At 42.3% G+C, this 23,148-nt stretch overlaps 1 protein-coding gene across 9 annotated transcripts in view; it reads right to left on the reverse strand.

Moving 5' to 3' along the window:
* Positions 1–23,148, reverse strand: part of CEP112 (centrosomal protein 112) — a 729,616-nt gene that overhangs the window by 338,617 nt on the left and 367,851 nt on the right. For all 9 annotated transcript variants that reach the window (XM_033961733.1, XM_033961732.1, XM_033961731.1 and 6 more), the window contains 2 exons: positions 10,811–10,918; positions 3,098–3,280 (listed from right to left, as the gene is read on the reverse strand). In XM_033961733.1, coding sequence (XP_033817624.1) covers positions 3,098–3,280; positions 10,811–10,918 — 291 coding nt within the window. The remainder of the gene's footprint in view (positions 1–3,097; positions 3,281–10,810; positions 10,919–23,148) is intronic.

The following is a 23,148-nucleotide window of genomic DNA, read 5'->3' on the forward strand; positions in this document are numbered from 1 at the left end:
GCCTTGCCGTATTTTTTTTTTTTAGTTGAAAGACGCGGCGGTGGCTCCTCTCACGATCCCCACCTGCATCGGAAGTCCAACGCAGGCGGGGATCATGAGAGGAGCCACCGCTGCATCTTTCAACTAAAAAATGCAATACGGCAGGGAGCAGGCCAGACCGAAAAACAGAACCGTAAGCCGCACATGCGCACTTCCTATGGGTCGCTACAGCTCACGGAAAAGCGGCGCACGCATAGGAAGTGCGCGTGCGCGGCTTACCATTTTATTATATTAGATACATTTGCAAGGATATCTAAGCAAAAAAGTAGCCCCAGATCTGGAGGACTCTAGGACGCATGTAAAATTTTCAGCTGCAATGCCTCCTTGCCCCTTCATCAACCACTCAAGCCTCCTTGTCTATCTGTCCAAAGAATGCGTCACACTGACAGCCTATCACGATGCTCTCTCAGAGCCCCCGAGTTCTACGACACATGCCATTTTGTCCAAACTGTCTGCAGGTGTTTGGTAAATTGGCTTACATGAGGAGGAGGCAGCAGCAACCAGGTGGGCAGGTTTGGATTTTCAAAACGGTATACATTATTTGAACCTGAAAAATATCCACATTTAAAAGTGGATTCAGATCTCTCATTTACTCTTTCCAGGGACTACAAAGCAAAACGACTGAAATAGATTTGCTGTGATTAGTGGTGCAAGGCCTATTGGATATATCCATGGAGTTTCACAAATGCTTGCAGTCTGAATATTGCCCTCCTCTCTTAGTTGAAAGCTTCCCACCTTTATTTCTCCAGATGAAGATGAAGAAATCCCTTCTGAAGAATACATAAACTTTAATAATTCCTTTGCTGAAACCGTCAACCATAACTGAGATGATGACACCGTAAATAGAAGGAGGTTTTTAATTGTAGAAGGACCAGATGACATAATGTTGAAACCATGAACACATTTACTGAGAATAATTGAAAGTTTTATTCAAATTTAGGCGGCGGTGAAAAGGGCGAACAGAATGCTAGCAATGATTAAGAAGGGGATCACGAACAGATCGGAGAAGGTTATCTTGCCGCTGTACCGGGCCATGGTGCACCCTCACCTGGAATACTGCGTCTAGCACTGATTGCCGTACATGAAGAAGGACACGGTACTACTCGAAAGGGTCAGAGAAGAGCGACTAAAATGGTTAAGGAGCTGAAGGAGTTGCCGTACAGCGAGAGATTAGAGAAACTGGGCCTCTTCTCCCTTGAAAAGAGGAGACTGAGAGGGGACATGATCGAAACATTTAGTGGATAAAGACAGTTTGTTGACCCTCTCCAAGGTAGAGAGAATGAGAGGGCACTCTGTAAAGTTAAAAGGGGATAGATTCCGTACAAACGTAAGGAAGTTCTTCTTCACCCAGAGACTGGCAGAAAACTGGAACGCTCTTCCGGAGTCTGTCATAGGGGAAGACACCCTCCAGGGATTCAAGACAAAGTTAGACCATTTCCTGCCGAACAAGGACGTATGCTGGCAGGGCTAATCTCAGTTAGGGCACTGGTCTTTGACCTAAGGGCCGCCGTGGGAGCAGACTGCTGGGCATGATGGACCACTGGTCTGACCCAGCAGTGGTAATTCTTATGTTCTTAAAACAGATGCCTATAGCATGGAGTGGAATATCAATCAAATCAGGATGATATATTCTCTACACATAAAAGCAATATATACATATTTCATCCTTGCTCCTCCCTCTCAGTTAACCAATCTGGAATTTTATTCCACAGCAGATGATACGGTAGCTTTTTGATCCACCGATGCAAGTCAAGAACGTGAAATTTACTTCGATGGCAACTGACTGGGATCTTTCAAATGGAGTATGCCCAGTGATGAATAGATTCTTTTCTAGGAAATAACAGCGTACAGCTTGATTAAAGCGCTAATCTGGTTTTTGACATAATTGACTCTAATAGACATTTGTCAGTTTTTGTCTCGTCTGTGCTATGCTAGAATAAAAATGCGATAATGATCAGAAATGAATTCATAGCTTCTGCTGGCATCACCACATAGCTAAGCTTAAATTTAACAAAAATGGGTAAGATGCATTAAGAAAGAACGTGGCGAGAAAACCCACAGTCTTGAGACAAAAAATGCCTCCCTACAGACATAACGTGTGTGTCTTGGAATACTCTAGAGGGGATCAGCACCAACAAGGAGACTTTTGCTTTGCTTCTTCACATAAGATCTGTATGATGTTTATAATTTTAGCAGCGACAACCATTTTGAAGTGGATTTATTGCAGGCCACATGTAGCTGTTCCACCTTCCCAGGCAAGCACTCAATCATACACAAGTGGGAAGAGAAAGAAGACAGCAGCAGAGTGTTTTCCAAACTATAAACCAATAAAGATCATTTTCCATGCTGACAAAATGCATTTCGTCCGCAAGTCTGAAGAATTAAATACCACCACAGCTGGGGGTTATTCTGCCAAATGGCTTTCAACAGTGACCATAGACTTAAAGGATGAGAGGGGCGGATAGATCTGTGCGTATATAAAAATACATCTGTGAATGTGCAAAAGAAAATAAAATTAAATGGCTCTTATCCAGAACTAATGAAGACCAAAGAGTCAGCGAGAGAAAAATAAGATGAGAGATGAAAGAGCAGTAATTTGTGGCCACCTGCAGAGCTTTAATAGCAAATAAAGATAAATGAATAGATATGCTCCATAGAGAACTGCAAAATGTATATATATTATGTGTGTGTGTGTGTGTGTGTGGTGGGGGGAGGGGAACATGGGAAATACCTTTTTTCTTTAACAAATCCATCATGAAAGAGAATGAGACAAGGTTAAAAATAAGAGGCCAAGTTATAGCGCACCATGGGATTTTTAATCTGGCTACCTGCGGCTTTTGCAGCATAAGCCTCAGTCAGTCCTATGACGGGAGGGCAAAGGCAAGAAAAAAATGTTGCATTTATATGAGTTTTGCAACCGACGAAACAGCGAACATCAACAAGTCATAATAAATGTTTTTTAAAAAAATACATTATCTCTATATGTGTGTGTGTATATTCATATATATATATATTTTTTAATGGAACTATGATTCTTACAAGACGATGTTGAAATTACCTGGGAATCTTGTTTTTTCCAAGCCTTAGCTTTATTTTCATTCTCCTCCATGGCAATGCGGAACTGCTTGTCCAGTTTCTCAATTTCTCGTTCATGGTCTCGGACTAGGTTGTCCTTCTCCGTATTGTGCTGCTGGAAGAGGTATGTCTTCTCCTGTTCATGCTCCAGCTTCTGCTCCACCATCTGATTGGACAATGAAGGAAGTACAGTTCATCAATTTGAACATCCCTGTCGTCATGACAACTCATCCACAGCTTAATTTTTTCACATTAGTTCGATTAGATTGCCGACGTTTTTACGTCATTGCTACCTCATCTTTTTTCTAATATTAACGCTATATTGAAATATATTTACCCTAACCAATTACATCATTAAAAAAAAAAAAAACAAACGCTAAGCAAATTTTGCACCTCCTTCACCAATTTCTCCGTAATATCTAAACCCCAAGAATTATTCATTATCTATTTTCCCAAAGAATACTGCGGCTGTTAATCAGCAGCAGTAAGGATTGCAAATGGTTAATATAGTCGGTCTAATCTCCTCTTCGCTTATGTCTAGAAATGGAAGAAAAAAGGCATCAATGATCTCAATTTAACGTTGCTTTATAAACTCTGAAACAAAAACTCAGTACTCATCTGTATTATGTGACGTACAGTTGTCCTTTTCTTAAAAATATAATTACATAAAACCAAAGCCGAATTCTCTTGTTGCCAGCTGCGATACACCAACATAAACAGATGTACGTGTTCCAGGAGAAAACCCGCTGGGCTGAAAGCTAGCGCCATGATTTCATAAAAAGCATTCAATTCTCAGGAACCTTTCCCAGTCCCCACCACACTGGATACTGTGACCTTGGCCAGTTTTAGCCTCTTCCCGCTAGGACTGAATGGCTGCCGGAGACCAAGGGCCTGGTTGCTGCAGCTTTGATACTAATCCTCACAGACTGAGCACAATGGCACCCTACCTGGCCTGCAAACTATAGCAAGCTAGGCTGCCTTTGAAGCAGGTACTGAATAGAGACCGCAGGAAGCCAGCTTCCCCCAGTGAACTCCGGGCCACACAGCTGCTAAGAACAGTCACTTGGATTTTTCTTCAGTTTTGGTGGATTTTGGGAACGTGAAAAAACACCCCACGCTGTTTAGCAAGAAAACGTTGGTCTATTTTAAGCGTGAGAATTATTCCTAGAAGATGAAAAAGCTAACAGTAGGAGCCTGCTCAAAATCGATCTTGTTTGTGCAAGGAAAGAGCCCAGACTACCTTATCTTAAAGCTATAGTACTCATTTCTTCAGGCGTGAATCCCATTGGATGTGAATTACCAGCACTGTTGCGCCAGCTCAATTATGATCAGAAACTTCAGATTGGCTTAAGAAGATGGCGCCATATGGTTCTTTCTTGAAGGCTCTGGTTCATTGGGGTACAAAGACACGACATGGCACAGCATTTTGAATAAGCAACTTCAGCACAGAGAACAAGTAATTTTAGAACTGAGCGACCACATTAATGTATGAAACGCTGGCACTTTTGCAGGTAAGTATATACGCAAGTGGTAGCAAAGCAGCACCACTTACAGAATATAGGGCTAGATTCACTAAGCAAACCGATCGTGTACCGATCGGTTAGTGCTCACTTTCCGACTCCGGCTCGATTCACTAACCTTCCTCCAGACCCCATCCGCACCCGATCCGATCTGCACATGCAAATGAGCAAAAAGGCATGCAAATTTCTTAACGCGTCAATTCATGAAACCATTTTGTCCAAACCGACTGGTCTTTCCTGTCCAAAAAGTTACGAGTGCTAAGGACCAGTCGTTTACATCCTCGCCGACTATTTCTGCCTAGCAACTGATGCGTGCATATTAAGTACCCCATTAAAAATATATATCTACCCCTCCAAAAATCCAAAATATATCAAAACTTTTAAATATATGTAAACTTTCATGTACCTAAGCATTAGAAATATTTTTTAATTTTTTTGGAATGCGCATAGCGGGAGTGAATATCGGATTTGGAATGCGCATGGCGAGAAAATCACGGATTAACCCTGTACTCTCCTTGCGCATTGTACATTTCAAATATCAATGCCAAATAACAAAAAAAAATCCAAAATCAAATAAAACTTTTATGGGCCAGCCATCCCTCCCCCCTCCCTTCCAGCTGGATTGTCGTGTGCATGTGACGTCAGGGTGTTGTTAGTGGTTGCTACGTGCTTCATGGCAGTTAGAGCCACACAGCCTCCTGGGATTTGTAGGCTGTATATAACAGCGCCTGATCCCAGCGCATTCAACAGCTGTTAACTGTTGTGCCTTCTAGCAACTTAACAGTAGTTTTCCAGAGAGAAATGGACGGTGCTCGTCGGCTACACTATCTGCTTCTTTTGGAACACGAGTATGCCGAGGAAGATGAGGCTACAGCTAGAGAAACGAGAAGGCGAGCACTTCCCTGCCTACGGTCACAGCTTGTACAGCTTGCAATAGTACTTCAGAAAAATAATGGTTGGTAAGAAAACTTCCTTATATTTCCTTTTTTACGACAACAAAGCTTTGCGGTAGGCGCATTCGGAGCCCGCTAATGACGTCCGCCATTAAACCACGCCCAATTTCTACGCAGTGAAGTCCTAAAGGGCTAGCGCATGCGTTATGAGCTTCAAAACCAACAAGGATACAATGCACACGTGCATCGTTCGATGTTTCGGCGCTAATAGCGGCGTGTTTACGAATGGATCATTTGCATGGACAAGCTTTACTGAATCGTTCGGCTACAATGACTCGGAAACGGATAGGACACGAATCGGATAGATTTCGGGACTTTAGTGAATCCTGCCCATAGTACACTGCATGCATCCTTGCTGCATTTACATGCCCACAGTTTTATGGCTGGTAGAATTGCTGGGGTTGGGTTTTGCTGGTATTCCAGAATACATAGCACCTACTTTAGTGAAATGCACACCTAGATGCTCCCAGAGATGGAGAATATGCACTTATGATTGTATCGGGCAATGGTGCACCCGCACCTGGAGTACTGTGTCCAGTATTTGTCACCGTACCTTAAGAAGGATATGGCAATACTTGAGAGGGTCCAGAGGAGAGCGACACGAATGATTAAGGGCATGGAAAACCTTTCATGCACTGAAAGATTGGAGAGACTGGGGCTCTTCTCCCTGGAAAAGCGGAGACTCAGAGGAGACGTGATAGAAACCTACAAGATCATGGAGGACATAGAGAGAGTAGAGAGGGACAGATTCTTCAAACTTTCAGAACATAAAAGAACAAGAGGGCATTCGGAAAAGTTGAAAGGGGACAGATTCAAAACGAATGCTAGGAAGTTTTTCTTTACCCAGCGTGTGATGGACACCTGGAATGCGCTTCCAGAGGGCGTAATAGGGCAGAGTGCGGTACTGGGGTTCAAGAAAGGATTGGACAATTTCCTGCTGGAAAAAGGGATAGAGGGGTATAGATAGAGGGCTACTGCACAGGTCATGGACCTGTTGGGCCACTGCGTGGGCGGATTGTTGGGCACGATGGACCTCAGGTCTGACCCAGTGAAGGCATCGCTTATGTTCTTATGTTTATAAAATATATACATTTGCGTAGTTTTGGGGGTGGGGTGTTTCCGCTGCAGTCGCTGTCTTGGAGGGCATGCCGGCACCTCTCTACCCCCACCCCCATGCCACGCTTGCATCCTTCCTTCCCTGTCCCCTCCCCATATCTCTTTAAAATCTTTACTAGCTCGAGCAACCACTCTAGCCTGTTGCTCGCACAGGCCTGGCTCCCTCTGAAATCACTTCTGGGTCAAGGGGCCAGGAAGTGATGTCATGAGGAAAATGGCAGAGAAGCTGCTCACAATTGCAAAGATTTAGAGGAACAGGGGTGGAAAGAGATGGTGCGAGCGTGGCAGGGGGAAGAGAGGAGGGCACGGGGGTTGGCACAAAAAGACCCGAGCGCCTCCCACCCTTGCTAAGCCACTGAATACACATCTACCTATGCATTACTAATAACTCTAATGATCTGTATCCCCGGAGCCACGATCATACTAGGGGGTTGGGGCCAGTGTGAACATAACATTTATTCATCAATCAATGTGCCCCTGAATCCACAGAGAGGTAAACACCGCCGTACAAGCAGGTCGGCCCGAGTTGCCATACAAGCTTCCTGGACTCTGTTGTCTGCCTCCGTCCTCACTGTCCAAGCAAGAAGGCACCGTTGCTCTTGGCTCAGGCCAACTCCTCAGTTCAAGAGAGGTTACCCAGTTACAATTGTGGGGTAGGAGCCCTTACTTTAGAGTGGTACCCCACTAACCCCTTCCTTAACATGGCTCCCCCCTTGTGGTCTCCTGGGTCGCCCCTTTTTGCCTACCATGACAATCTGTTAAAGCTGCCCCGGGGCAGCCGGCTATAAAGGCGGGCGGGTGTGCCTTGGAAAATGGCCGTGACACACCCTTCCTGCCTCTTCCTAATGGACCCTTGAGCCCCTTCCCTCTGGCTCGCAGACCTGCCCTACCCCATTTCCTTTCTGCTCACGCTCCCTTCTTATTTCCTCCTGGTTTCCAGCGAGTCCTCACCCCCCTCCTTTGTGACCAGCTTCCACTAATCGCTCCTCCCGGCACCTTTCCCATCATCTTCTATATGGAAAAAGAACAACAAATGTGTGCTTTGCATTATGTGTTAGGCCACATAGGAATTGGCAATAATCCAATGTTTTTTTATAATTTCCAAGAAATCTTTTGCCAATTTAGATACTACTGCATCTACATGGAAAAGGGTTGTTAAGAATTTCTGTACATGCCAACAACTCTCCTTCAACATCTCCTGGGGGCCAATAATCATGATCAAAGTTCTGGGTTACCTTTAAATTTTAACAATAAACTTTCACAAGTACCGTTCTACAAAACTACAAAATTCTGTCCTGATCTAAGACTTTAGCTTCCAAACTAGTCAAAAAATCTACTGTTAGTAGAATACATTTGTTTGTTTTCTAATGAAGGGCATAGAAAAAGGAGACAGGGACAGATTTTTCAAATTATGGGGAACCACAAGTACAAGGGGGCACTCGGAGAAATTGAAAGGGGACAAGTTTAGAACAAACGCTAGGAAGTTCTTTTTCACCCAGAGGGTGGTGGATACATGGAATGCGCTTCCGGAGGCTGTGGTAGGCAGGAGCACGTTACAGGGCTTCAAAGAAGGTTTGGATAGGTTCCTAGAGGACAAAGGGATTGAGGGGTACAGATAGGAGTAGAGGTAGGTTATAGGAATAGTCAGGGACCACTGCTCAGGCAATAGGCCTGATGGGCCGCCACGGGAGCGGACTGCTGGGCAAGATGGACCTCTGGTCTGCCTCAGCGGAGGCAACTTCTTATGTTCTTATGAATTTCAGAAATTTTTGTCCTTTTTTGGGCATTTGGTGTTTTCAGTTCCTTTCATTCCTTATTACAAGAAATGTACAGAGAGAGACTATCTTTCAGGCCAATTTTTAGAACATAAGAGCTTCTATACTGAGTCAGACCAAAGATCCATACAGTCCAGTATCCTGTTTCTAGCAGTAGCCATTCCAGGTCACAAGTACCTGGCAAGATCCCAAAAGAGTAATACAGATTTTATGCTGTTTATCCCAGAAATAAACAGTGGATTTTTTCAAGTCCATCTTAATAATGCTTTTAGAAAATTGGGCAAACCTTTTTTAAACCCTGCTAAGCTAACTGCTTTTACCATATTCTCTGGAAACAAATTTCACGAATTAATTACATGCTGAGAGAAGAAATGTTTTCTTCAATTTGTTTTAAATTTACTACTTAGTAGCTTCATTGCATGATCCCTAATTCTTATATTTTTGGAAAGAGTAAACAAGTGATTCAAGTCTACTAGAACCAAGCCACTCAGTATTTTATAGGCCTATAGCGTATCTCCCCTGAGCCATCTTTTCTCCAAGCTGAAATGCTCTAGACTCTTTAGCCTTTCATCCCCTTTATCATTTCTGCCAGTACTGTGACCTGGTTTGGCCACTGCTGGGAACAGGAAACTGTTTGACCCAGTATGGCTATGCTTATGTTCTTATCATTTTCATTGCCCTTCTGTGTACGTTTTCTAATTCTGCTACATCTCTTTTGAGTGCAGTGACCAAAACTATACACAATATTTGAAGTGTGGTCGCACAATGGCATGATACAAAAGTCATTAAAATATTATCAGGTTTGATTTCTTAATCACCACTACACACGATAAACGATGATACCTAAACCTTTTTCCTGGGCAATGACTCCTAATATGGAACCTTGAATCACGAAGTTATAGTTTAGGTTCCTTTTTCCTACATTCATCACTTTGCACTTACTCTGCCGTTTGGATGCCCAGCCTCGTAAGGTCCTCTTGCTGTTTTTCTCAATGCTCTTGTGATTTAGCAACTTTGAATACATAACTTTTGTGTCTTCAACAAATTTAATTACCTTACTAGTTAATCCCATTTATAAAATATGTTAAAAAGAGATGATCCAAGTACAGATCCTGAAGACCCCCCATTATCTATCTACCCTTTCCATTGAGAATACTGAGAATTTAACCCTACGCTCTGTTTTCTGTCTTTTAACCAGACTCCCGCAGGTGTACCTGTAAGTTTTATCAACAATTAGGCTGATATTCAGCTGGCAGCACTCAGCGTTTTGCTGACTGCTGCTGGTGTTATGTCTAGAAATTCAATGCTGGGCCATGTCCAGGCTTTGGCATTCAATTTCCAGAATTGGTTACACCATAGATAGTTAAGAGCAATATTCAACTATGGGTTGCTGCATAAAGATAGGATTGACTTTTCTGTGGTCCTATTTATGTGGTTATCTTGGCTGATGAAGTGCTGAATATCATACACTTCTCCCTCTGAATCCGCAAGGGTTAGGGGCAGAGCCGACCCGCGAATATGGAAAAATCACAGGTAATTTTTAGGGCTGACTCTGACCCACCCCTGCCTCCCTCCTGCGTCCTGGACCTCCCCAGACCTTAACTGGTGGTCTAGTGGTGACGCGGGGCAGAAGCGATTTTCCTACACTCCTGCCCCATGCAGAGCCATCATCAAAAATGGCTGCAGTGAGTTCCCATTGTAAATCTTGCATTGTAAATCTGCATTGTTCTTCGCTGTATAAACACCCATACTGAATATGTACAATCCCCTGCATTGTAAACTGCGCTCAACTGCATATTACATTCCCTTGCATTGTATCTTCGCTGTGTATGTACAGTCTCTCTTACATTGTAAACCGCTCTGAACTGTTTGTGGTATTGCGGTATACAAAAATAAAGTTGTTATTATTATTATTATTAATCTCGTGAGACCATGGAAACTCACAGCAGCCATTTTTGATGACGGCTCTGCACGGGACAGGAGTGTAGGAAGATTGCTTGTACGCTGCGTCACCACTAGACCACCAGGTAAGGTCTGAGGAGGTCCGGGACGCAGTGATCCAGCCTTTAAAAACTAGGGGGTGGTCCGGGGCAAATAACTGAATTTGCGGGTACTAAACCTGCGGATTCGGAGGGGGGAGTGTATATCCACATATATACAATCCATATATCCATGTAAAACAATTAGAACAAGGAAGTAAACTTGGGAATAAACAAATTAAATCCTAGTGTAGAACATTCAGAAAAACAGAAATATGATACAAAGACGAAATGCATTAATGAAAGGAGCCCAATAAGACAAGGATACTCTGCCAATAAGCACCTGAACTGACCTGCTGCTCATATCTTTGTCTGAGTTCCTCAATTTGTAATGAAAATTCTTTGGACTGCTTCTCACGAAGAACCTTTGATTTGAGTAGATCTGCCTCAACTTTTTCCATCTGCAAGATCAAGTAAAAAGAAGAGTTCATTTCTGAAATATGGTCCAGGCCTTGAAGATGGCTCTAGCTGTGGAAGATCTACAATAAATGGTACAACCTAAAAACAAATTCCATTCAGTACATGATTTGCTGCAAAATGCTGCTTATTTTCCAAGCATACGGATACCACTTGGCAACTGCACAAGGTGCAGATTCCTTTTCTTTGATATACTGCCAACATATTAAAAATCTAAGCAGTTATAAATACATTAAAAGGGGGAGGGGAAATAAGTAAATCAGTATAATCAAAATAGCAAAAACTAAAAATAATACAAATCAATACAAAACATTGCTGAGCTTTAGGAAACAGGGTCCCAAACATGGATTTCCTATTAGGGGGTACCGAAGCGGCAGGGAGTATGTACTGCAGTTAGAGCTCCTTTTACAAAGCTGCGCTAGGGCCTGAACGCGCAGAATAGCGCACGCTATAATGCCTTGTGCGCGAGCCGCTACCGCCTCCTTTTGAGCAGGCGGTAGATTTTTGGCTAGCGTGCGCTAATTGGTGCGTGGGGTAAAACCCGTAGCGCGCCTTCGTAAAAGGAGCCTTGTATATTAACTTCTAACCCAGCAGATAAAGCATATTCAGTATTAGCAGCCATGCTGTTTAATACATGGTCGCACCAGTACCTATCATTAGAGTCACGGCTGCCATCTTCATGTGCAGGAATGACCCCTGACAATTACTGTGTAGTATTTGCAGCTACTGTGGATTAGACAGTGCCATTTTGACCATGGAAACGGCTGAAACAGGATCACTCTTGCCCCTGATGTCCTCCAGACTAGAGAATGACACGGGGAAAAAATCTGTCCCCGTCATTGCCCTGTCACCGGACCACCGTCCCCCTCACCGCCCCGTCTCCGCCATCACCTTCACTGCCCCGTCCCTGAACCCACCGTCCCCTTCACCGCAGCATCCACCCTTCCCTCTCGCTACCTCACCGCCCTTCAGCGGCCCAAGAATCTCCCTCCCCTTTACCTTTGCAGCTTAAAGAAACTTAAGGGAGGGAAGGCGCGCGGTCACCGATCATGCGCACGGCCCCTTCCATCCCTCCGGCCAAATCTATCTCCCTCCCCCTTACCTTCGCGGCGCTTTAGAAAAGAAACTGATGCCAGCGAAGCCTGCCTGCCTGCCTGTGCCGCCCTGCAGTCGCATGTGTGTGGGCGGAAGCTTCTCCTCTGACAATTGTCATTTTATAAACACAAATAATACAGAGCAAGGATCAACAAAACCCGTCTCCCCTCCCTTTCACAAATATCCCCTTCACTATTGTGAAAATTGAACAAATCAAATTACTACAGAATGCTACATAGAAAAATCAAGCTAACAGAATACTTTAGTAACACATGGCAAGAATAATGTTAGGGGAGTGCAACTAAGGCAACTGCCCCCTGGTCAGAGAGAGAGCCCTAAGCCAGCTGGAAGCTAAAGAAGTACCGCCTGGACTTTGCGGTCCCCAGTTATGTCTAATACCAGCTCTAGCAGGATACATATTTCAAATTTGAAATATTCTAATCACAAAATATAAAATAAATTTATTTTTCTTTTTGTTGTCTGGTAATTTTATTCTTCAAATCACATTGGTCTCAGGCTTTGGTTTTACGTTCCTTCTGTCTTCATTGTGGCATGGCTGGCTCCTGAAGGTAAAATAGGCGTAAGAGGAGCTGGGGAGAAGATGCCGAGTCTGACATGGGCGCAATTTTTTTTACAACAGGAGTAAGACTATTCACCACTCCCATGGGGCGGTAAAAAGGTCTTTTCCCCATTCCCACGGGGCGGTGAAAGGTCTTGTCCCCATTCCTGTGGATTTACTGCGGTGACCCGCGGTTTACCGCGGTAAACGGTCCCTGTGTCATTCTCTACTCCAGACCCTTCAAGTGAGGTGGGGTCACAAGGGAAGTCAGGGCTGATCCTCAGTTTTTGACTATCTTAAGAGGGGAGGGGGGTTAACAGCAGAGGTTCTTGTAACATTAAAACTCAGAAAAAGGGGGTTTAAGACGCTACTCCATCACTTGGGGGATTGGGATGACTTTTCAAACATTTATGCCCCAAGTCAGGATTGGGCACCTGACAGGGGACTGCTTCACTACGAGGGACTGAAGACCCCCTGGGCAGCAGGTGAGAGGGTCTCCGCCATGAAGGACTTTTAAATCCTTGATCTCCATGCAAAACAGAGATATGTTTTTAAAACTCTGTGCACATTACCATAACCAGGTAAAAGCTCTAGTTTGCGGTAATGTGCAAAACTACTCTTGAGAAATTTAGCTACAGAATGCAGATCAAAAAGAGGTACATGATGTTCTTAATTATATGGTGAACTCAGAAGCACATTATGAGCCCAATTTTGTCTCTTCCTATTTGTCATTGTGGTAGCTAACATTCAAGAAATTTTGCTAATATTAACCAAAGCATCAGACATGCTCAAAAAGTGCCATTAAATCTTTAGATAGGGTGTAGTACATAATGGAAAAATCCTTTAGCTGGTCATTTAAAAACTCAGGAATAAAACAAATATATACCAAATACACATGTACATCATTAAACTTATTCAAAAAGATATATATTTCATTTTTTATTTTCATATCACATGGTTTTTAAGTATGGAATTCATTGCCAAGGATGTTAATGATCAAAAATCAATTAGGAAAAATGTAGGAAAAAGTTAAAAACTCATCTATTTCGTAAGAAAACAGATTCTGAAAGCAGCGCCTGGCCATGACAGACACACGTCAGGCGCAACTTACAGAATCAGCCCCTAAAGGTACAACGGCGCCGTTTGGAGAATCGCAGGTAGGCGCTGTAAATGTAGGCCAGAATTTTAAAGGCCTAGATTGCCACAAGAATCACATTGACAGAGGCACCTAAGGCCACTTTCGGCATTAATCACGCTTACAGTGGCTGTAGGCATCCTTAGGTGCCTCTTTAGTTGAAACAAGGGCGCCTCCATTTTTTTTAAATGACATTATAATTGCTTTTTAACCAATGCAATTGCTGCGTCAATTGAACCAATTAAAACAATTAAGTTAGGCAGTTGGTAGGTGCCATTTTGAGAATTTGCTCCTAACCCCCTAATTCTATAAAAAGTGTTAAAAATTCTGCACACAATTTTAGTCACGCACCCAAACTGCGCATGCAATTTAATTGAATAACAAGCTAATTAGCGCTGATGGGCATTTGAAGAAACAATTACTGGCATTTAAGAATCAATTAACTGTTACGCCCGTAAATTTAGGCATGGGGTCCGCATCTAAATTTTACGGGCAAGTCTGAAAAGGGAGTCATGGAAATGGGCGAATCAGGGATGTTCCTTTAAATTACGCAAATGGCTGCACCTAAACTTAGTCACGTTTCCTGGACATAAGCGACCACATCACAGAGGCATACCACTACTCACACTGGCTCCCAATACAAGCAAGAGTACACTTCAAATTCTACTGCCTACTATTTAAAGCTATAAACAGAGACAGCCCAGATTTCTTTTTTGATGCTGCTTGGGATAATAATAATAATAATAACTTTATTCTTCTATACCGCCACAATCTTGCGACTTCTAGGCGGTTTACAATCAAGAGAGCTGGACATTCAGCGAGTTACAATGTGCAAATAGTCAGAGGAAATACAGAGTGCAGAAACATTAAGGAAGCAAAATTATAGATATACAATTTGCTGAGCGAGAGGATAAGGTATACAGATTGGAAGAAATTTCCAAGTGGGCCTGTTAGTAGAACACCGTGCAATTCAAAAAGTACAGCGGTGTCTAAATGTCATCGCCGGCTGGTGGCTCTGCAGCCGAGGCGGGATTATTCTCAGCTTCTGTCTCTGAGGACTCGGGACTTGGGCTGCTGCCTTCGGGTGGCATCCCTGTCTCCTCTGGTGCAGCAGATCCCTCGGGTGGTGCAGAGTGCTGAGCTTCAGGAATGTCAGTTTCGGGTCCTTCATCGGGGGTTATGTTTCTCAGACACAGGCTTTTCATTTTGGGTGTGTTTCTACCCCTATCTGTTTGAAATGCCACCGGGTGAATAATTCTCTGGTGCATGGTCTTTGGTCTTGTCCGACTATTGCTACCTTTTGGTCAGAGGTCCGTTGTTTCTTGCAGACCCTGTTGGGCTATGCTCTTCCATCTCTGGTTGAGGGGATTCTCTTTTTAGCTAAGGTTTTTTGGGGTGGGCTCTCTGCTGGTGATTCTTTACTTATCAGCAAGGGTTATATAATAGGTAAGAAATGTATCTTAAATCATTGGCTCCAGGACTCCCCACCCACCATTTGGTATTGGCGTAACAAATTCCATCAATTAATGGTCTGGGAATCCTTGTCCACTCGGTTTTCTTGTCATCTTAGTAAGCTCTTCTTGTCCATTTGGGCATCTTATTGGACACTTTACCCCCGTTGATTAAAAGCCAAGTACTCAACCGGCTGCGGAAGCCAGTGGTCCCAGTGGGTTAAGGGTGGGTCGGGGGGTAGATGGGTGGGCGGGGGGGGGGGGCATTCTGTGGGGTGGGGTTTTGCTGAGTCCGAGTATAAGAACCCAACCTGGGCTCGGATTGTCTTCGCCTGTTTGGTGTTTTGTGCACTGTATTTTGTTGTATTTTGAAAATGTTATATCTGCTGCTGTCTTGGTTTTTACTTGGCTATTTAATAAAAGGTTTTTGAAAAAAACAAAACAAAACATAGACAGCCCAACCTACTGGAACAACCGACTAACTCAATCCACCTCAACCACAACAGGAGAACCCACTCACTATTCACACACCCGCCAACCAAAAACGTCAAACGAAGAAAACTATATGACAACCTAATGGCCACCAGAGCAGCAAAACCAGACAGACAACTCACCAATCTGCTGTCTTCGATCACAGATTGCAAAACCTTCAAAAAAGAAACAAAAACCCTACTCTTCAAAAAATACATAAAACCTATTTAACATAACCAGATCCCAAGCTTCGACTGCTATACTATCTACTCCTTATCAAATCTAAAATGTTCAAATTACCCATTATGTATTACCTAATTTCATGACAATTCTTATGTAATCCGCCTTGAACTGCAAGGTAATGGCGGAATAGACATCACTAATGTAATGTAATGTAATAAGCGCTATTCTATAAACTGTGCCTAAGCATAACTTATGGAATAGTGCTTTTTTGGGCACCTTATATATAATTTAGCCCCAACTGTGGATATTAAAGCAATAGTAACCAGTTAAGCACTGCTGAAAATCTGCCATTAATCCTGGGCAACCCATTTAAACAATATATACCAAAATACATATGTACATCATTAAATTTATTCAGTCATCTATATTAAGTATTCTTGACTACTGTAACATAATTTACTTGGGCGCCTAAAAGTACATCTTTAAAAAATTAAGAGTGGTACAAAACACTGCAGTTTGGTTGATCTTTGGCCTGAAAAAATGGGAGCATATTAGCCCCTATTACCAAAAACTACATTGGCTGCCAATGGAGGCCAGAGTTTTATTCAAATTTGCATGTATCTATTTTAAATCAATCTTCGGCATGTCTCAAGGTTACCTTGTTTCTCATTTCTCCTTGAACTACTCTAATAAGCCTACACGCAGAGTTCACCTTTTTTATGGTAGAGATATCCTACCATAAAATCTTGTCGTTTTAAGAGATTTCTTGAGAAAACTCTCTCTTTTCAGGCAGCCAAAATGAATGACTGGTTTGGTAAAATTATGCCAGGTGTCTCATCTTTTTATTCCTTTAGGAAATTAGTAAAGACACAGCTATTTGATAAATTCGTAACTTAAGTTTTTTTTACTGTCTTTCAATTATAATTATTACATTAGTGTTTTCCATCCCGCCAATACCTTTCAGTTCTAGGCAGTTTACAAAAAGAGTTGGCCTGGGCATTCCCAGGGAGCTTACAGAGTTGATAGATAGAGTGAGCTTACACGAATTGAAGACTAATATGTCTTATGACTTGTCAAAAAATTAATGTATCTTTTATGACTTGTACATATTTGCTGAATGACCAGCCTTACTTTGTTGTGAACTAGAGAATGACACGGTGAGAAAATTCATCACCGTTCCCGTCCCCGCGGATAACCGTGGGAAAGCATTCCATGCCGTTCTTTAGTATCCATCTCAAACTCAATCCTTCTACACCAGCGTTCTTCAATGCAAGGCTTGAGGGCCAGTGGCTGGGCCCATTCATACTCTGATTCTTCCCTCTCTCCTTAAAGAATGACATGGAGATGGTTCCCCGCGGTTATCCGTGGGGACGGAACGGTGATGAATTTTCTCACCGTGTCATTCTCTATTGTGAACCGCCTAGAACCGTTATGGTCTGGCAGTATATAATAAAGTTATTATTATTAAACGGCCAGGAGCCTCTCCTAACTGTTTAAATCACTTTTTGATTCTTCACAATTCCACCCAACACATAGAAATATATGCAATGTGACATACATACATACAAAAAAAACAACTCCAAACAGCTTGCAAAGTCTACCTACCACTGGAAGCCCAGGCCTTGTTTCTCGTTTATTTAGATGGATAATTATAGAGACATCGTGTCTGCACTTCTCAATACGCCGTGCATTTTCAAACGTTTACATAGGTAAACATACTACTATCGCTATTATTTAAAGCAGCATTTCAAGCAAACAGAATACACAAGACATAGAAACATAGAAACATAGAAGATGACGGCAGAAAAGGGCTACAGCCCATCAAGTCTGCCCACTCTGCTGACCCACCCACATGTCGCTGAAAAGTGCGGCACCAATGCTTATGGTGCATCTGTTACACATTTAGCATGTGAGTTGGCTTCTAATACCCATAAGCTTAAACAGGAGCCGCATTGCAAAACACAAAGGATGCAAGTTTAGAAATGTCATATTCACAATACTAACGGGAAATATGAGCGTCCATTCCATGGTTTACTTCCTTTAGTTTCAAGTTACATTGAAAACAGAATGGAAGTCATCGGGGTTTGCGAGTAGATAATGCAGGGTTGCCATGACAACCAGAGGTTCTGCTTTCATGATGTCAGTGGATCATTCCGCATTCCATCCATCCAACTGGGAGCCAGAAAGGCATTTCCTCCAGTCCTGGGTCATCTGGTCTTCAAAGGAACATATGGGACCCCAAAGATCATGAGTTGCCAAAACAGTAACAGAAAGGGAAGGCAAATAGTGTGTCAGTTAGGTCTTTGAAGTACTCGAGAGCTTGTTACGATAATGTTTTGCTGAAAACAGTTTTATTATCAACTCATCTCTCTGATTTAACCTTAACCCTTAAACTGTCACTACGGCTCACTGGAGGCAGTTTTATGACGTCATTTTCATATGCATATTGCAATATGTGGGTGTAAAATGACTCTTATAAAATTATAGGGAACATCCATCCAGTGTTGCCAGTTGGGCAGTTTTCCCACCCAATTGGGCTACTTTTTAAGGCCCTCGGCAGGAAATAAAGGGCTTCGGGGGGGTGGAGGGTTTTTGGGCTACTTTTCGAGGCAAATGGGCTATTTTGGGGGTGTGACGGTTCCGGACCTCCTATTGCTGAGTTATTGGGGGTTTTTTTCATTGATTCAGCTGCAGCACAATGAGCCAATCACAAACGATCTGATTAACCGTTCCCTTTAACTGTATCCATGACATCCTGTTTGTCTGTCTTGCCTGTTTAGATTGTAAGCTCTTTCGAGCAGGAACTGTTTTCTTCCTCTTTGTGACTCTGTACAGCGCTGCGTGCGTCTGGTAGCGCTATAGAAATAATTAATAGTAGTACTAGACCTTAGGAACTCTGTGGTCGTTTCTGATTGGTCCATTGTGCCCTAGCTGAGCCAGTGAAATTCCAGTTAGCCGCCCGAGCTGAGCCCCGATCGGCGAGTCAATAGTATCCACCTCCACCAGCCTCAGCAGTTGTTAGGTAAACTAGAGAAGGACACGCAGCCGCAGGCTCGTGGGAAGGTAGAAGGAGGAGCACAAGGTGTGGTGGGGATTAGCGGTACAGGATCCTGCTATAACACCAAGATCCCAAGAGCTGCTGAAGTACCGGAGGGCGTGGGAGTCTAGAGGCAGATAAAAAGAGGAGAAGGTTGACGACGATACATCCAACCACAGAAAACAAAACTTAGCAAAAGAGCACGATGGGCCGCCAAGAATGTGTTGCTAGCTAACTTTATTGAAGGACCCAATATAGGCTCTGCTTCGGCAATATCCAGTGACCCTTGGCGATTTATATAATCCGTTTTTTCTACTATATATTTTTTTGTGACATATTTTTCTTCCCTTTTCTACCATGGACCCCTGATGAAGGTTGTCCGAAACACGGACCGTGTTGGGTCCCCTGTTTGGTAAAAAGGTTTTTAGATATAATTTGGTTGTCACAATAAATTTTGCCTACACCGTTGTACATATCTGCAGTTTTGGTTTGTTTGTTCCTGGTTGTTTTTTTTACTGCAGACAAAGTTGGAACTCCCTTCTCCCATTGGCTTTGTTGCTTTGTGCATCAGAGGTTGTCAATGTCACACATAAAAGTAAGAGCGATGTAGTTAATTCTCTAAATGTGAGATGTTGCCAGGGCGCTCTATTGAGGCAACAGAACATTAGGTGAGGTAAACAACTCACGTAAAGCTCTATCGCCTCAGTAGAGAGCCCTGGCAGTGTTTTTGTCCTCACATTTACAGAATTAGCTACATTTCTCTTACCTTCATATGTGGTGATATTGCCTGCTGATATTGCAAGAACAGAGGATATTATCCAGACTGTATTATTGACAGTGATGACCTCAGATGCAGGTATTCCACCATAACAGGGCCCGTGTCAGGTCCTTCAATAAGGTTAGGCCGTCAATCCCCGCTTATAAAATTGTGCCAGGCGTAAAAATACATACAATGGCTTTTACTGCATGGCAGAGCACAAGCAGCGTTATGATGTACACACATTGATTATTAAAATATTTTCATTTCCTTGTGTGCTTCATTGATTATAAACAAAAATTTACACCTGCTCTCGGACAGCCACAATACCTGCCTCTGCAAGACAGGCAAATGTAACTCAACTTGCTGTAAGCCGCAATGATTCCATGTTGAAGTTTGCAGGGTATAAGAAGCTGCATTGTATCTCTGTAGGATTTATGCTAGTATTTTATAAAGGCAGCACAACAAAGAAAAATGAGGAGACCCGATGATCCACAGTGAAAACAATCCATCGATGAAAACAAAAACAAAAACTGTGGATACAGATGTTCTGGAGATAATTTATTAAACATTGACATATAAAACCATGAAAATTCAATGAAAAAAGTACAATGCTAAAAAATATAGTGTTAAAAATCCTCCCGGATCCTACACGGTCCGTGTTTCGGCGAACACGCCTTACTCAGGGTCCAATGGTTTGCAAACTCACATATAAAGAATTGGACTGAAAACAATCTATTGTCTTTAAACATGTGAGCAAAGAACACCGCAGACAAGCTGAAGTAGCAAAAAGAACGCTCACATGTTTAAAGACAATAGACTGTTTTCAGTCCAATTCTTTATATGTGAGTTTGCAAACCATTGGACTCCCGAGGAAGGCGTGTTTGCCGAAACACGGACGTGTAGGGTCCGGGTGGAATTTTATCACTATATTTTTTAGCATTGTACTTTTTGAATTGAATTTTCATGGTTTTATAGGTCAGTGTTTAATAAATTATCTCCAGAACATCTGTACCCACAGTTTTTGTTTTCATCGGTGGATTGTTTTCACTGTGGATCATCGGGTCCCCCCATTTTTCTTTGTTGTGCTGCCTTTATAAAATACTAACATAAACAGTTGCTGAGAAAACAGAGGGTTACTTTTTTGCCTCGCCCTCTATAAAGAGAAATGGATTTAGTGGGTACGAGACTTACACATTTTAAATTTGGGATAAAGGGATTCTATCAGGGAAGCTGTATGAATATTAAGGGCCTGATATTGAAAACTTAAGAATATTAAGAAAACTTAAGAATATTAAGGGCCTGATATTGAGCTCCTAAATTTAGGCCCCTTCATTACCTTTCTAAATTTGTGCCTCATATTTGGGCAAACTTAAGAGCCTAAGTTTACAGCTGAAAATTAATCTTAGTTTTTTGGAGTAAAAGTTGGGTTCTTAAGATCTGCCATTCATTTACTTAGTGCATATAAGACTCACCGGTACCGGACATGGCCTAAGATGTTGGTCACTATATGTTTTGAGAAAAAGGCCAGGCTCTTGAAATAGCTTGGCGTGAAACAGGGCCGCTGTCGGACCTGGCTGAAGTTTCTCTTCTTGCGTTTCTTTTCGAGTTTGTTAGAGGATTGAAGCAACAGAACTGAGGAAGTTTCATGTACACCAGTGATTAATCATCTTGGACAACAATGAAGATAAGTACCTGGCTGTATTTTTACTCAGTTTGATTAAGTTTTGAAACAATATCTAGGATGGTGGTTTTTGTGGAGTATTTTTGAAAGACCAATGACTGTGATGTACTGAGATGAGGAGTGAATTAGTTATCTGAGGTCTCTTTTTTTCTTTACTATTTTTTTGCATAAGCTTTTCAGTGATATTCGAATAAGCTTATACAGTGGTCCTTTGATCACAGCTGACCTTTACTACAATAATTTCTTGTGTGTTTTACTGCTATCTTATAGTAACATAGTAAATGACGGCAGATAAAGACCTGAACGGTCCATCCAGTCTGCCCATTAGTTATACCCATTACAAATACATGATTAAATTAACTTGTCTCTTCTTTGCTATTTCTGGGTCATAGACTGTAAAGTCCACCTGGTATTGTCTTAGGTTCCAAATGCTGAAGTTGCCATCTAATCAAGCCATTGTGACATCACTGCTGAGGTTGGCTCTTAGGCATTGGTGGAATGAGGCATTATGACATCACAATCTGAGCTCTGGAATGTTGCTACTTTTTGGGTTTGTACCAGATACTTGGGACCTGGGTTGGTCACTGTTGGAAACAGGATCCAGGGCTTGATGGACCTTTGGTCTGTCCCAGTATGGTAGCTCATATGTTCTTTTGTGAGCTAAGTATAGGACAATATAGGACAATCCAGCCATTGTGACATCACTAATGAGGCTGGCTCTTAAGCTCTGGTGGAATGAGGCATTATGACATCACAATCTCAGCTCTGGAATGTTGCTACTCTTTGGGTTTCTGCCAGGTAACATAGTAAATGACGGCAGGTAAAGACCCAAACGGTCCATCCAGTCTGCCCATTAGTTATACCCATTACAAATACATGATTAAATTAACTTGTCTCTTCTTTGCTATTTCTGGGTCATAGACTGTAAAGTCCACCTGATATTGTCTTAGGTTCCAAATACTGAAGTTGCCATCTAATCAAGCCATTGTGACATCACTGCTGAGGTTGGCTCTTAGGCATTGGTGGAATGAGGCATTATGACATCACAGTCTAAGCTCTGGAATGTTGCTACTCTTTGGGTTTCTGCCAGGTAACATATTAACATAATAAATGACGGCAGATAAAAACCCGAACGGTCCATCCAGTCTGCCCATTAGTTATACCCATTACAAATACATGATTAAATTAACTTGTCTCTTCTTTGCTATTTCTGGGTCATAGACTGTAAAGTCCACCTGGTATTGTCTTAGGTTCCAAATGCTGAAGTTGCCGTCCAAGCTCACTCCAGCCTATCAAGTTTCAAGTTTATTAAATTTTGATTTTACGCAATATCAAATATTTCAATGCGTATTACCATCCTGTATGCAGGCAAAGTAATAAGGTATTTTCTTGTAAACTTGACTTTCCTCGAGAAAAAACACAATGGAGGAAACATTTTCATAATTGAAGAAACTCAAATTATAACCTTGAGTTATGTTCATGAGGGAACACTTTTTGAAGTTTCTGCGCTCTGCTTTAGCTTTAATTGAAATGTTCATTTTGTCAACAGTGGTTATCTTATTCGCCAATGTCAACCTATGAAATAGAACATTCTATACTATTTAAATCTATTGATGCTATGTTCTAAATGGATACTGCACAATATTCATAACACAGTCATCACCATGGCATTCATAATTTCCCTGCTGTCTTGCAACTTTTTATGAATTGCTTTGCAACTCTTTGAAACAGTTGAGCAGATTTTTTTTTTTTTTTCCACTTCACCCCGATTAATTCATGTCACTCCCCTCACAGAGACACACTCCAGATGTAAGAGCACATATGTGCAGCAGGGACATCTTC

This window comes from Geotrypetes seraphini, chromosome 10 (genome assembly GCF_902459505.1).
Source record: "Geotrypetes seraphini chromosome 10, aGeoSer1.1, whole genome shotgun sequence".
NCBI lineage: Eukaryota > Metazoa > Chordata > Amphibia > Gymnophiona > Dermophiidae > Geotrypetes > Geotrypetes seraphini.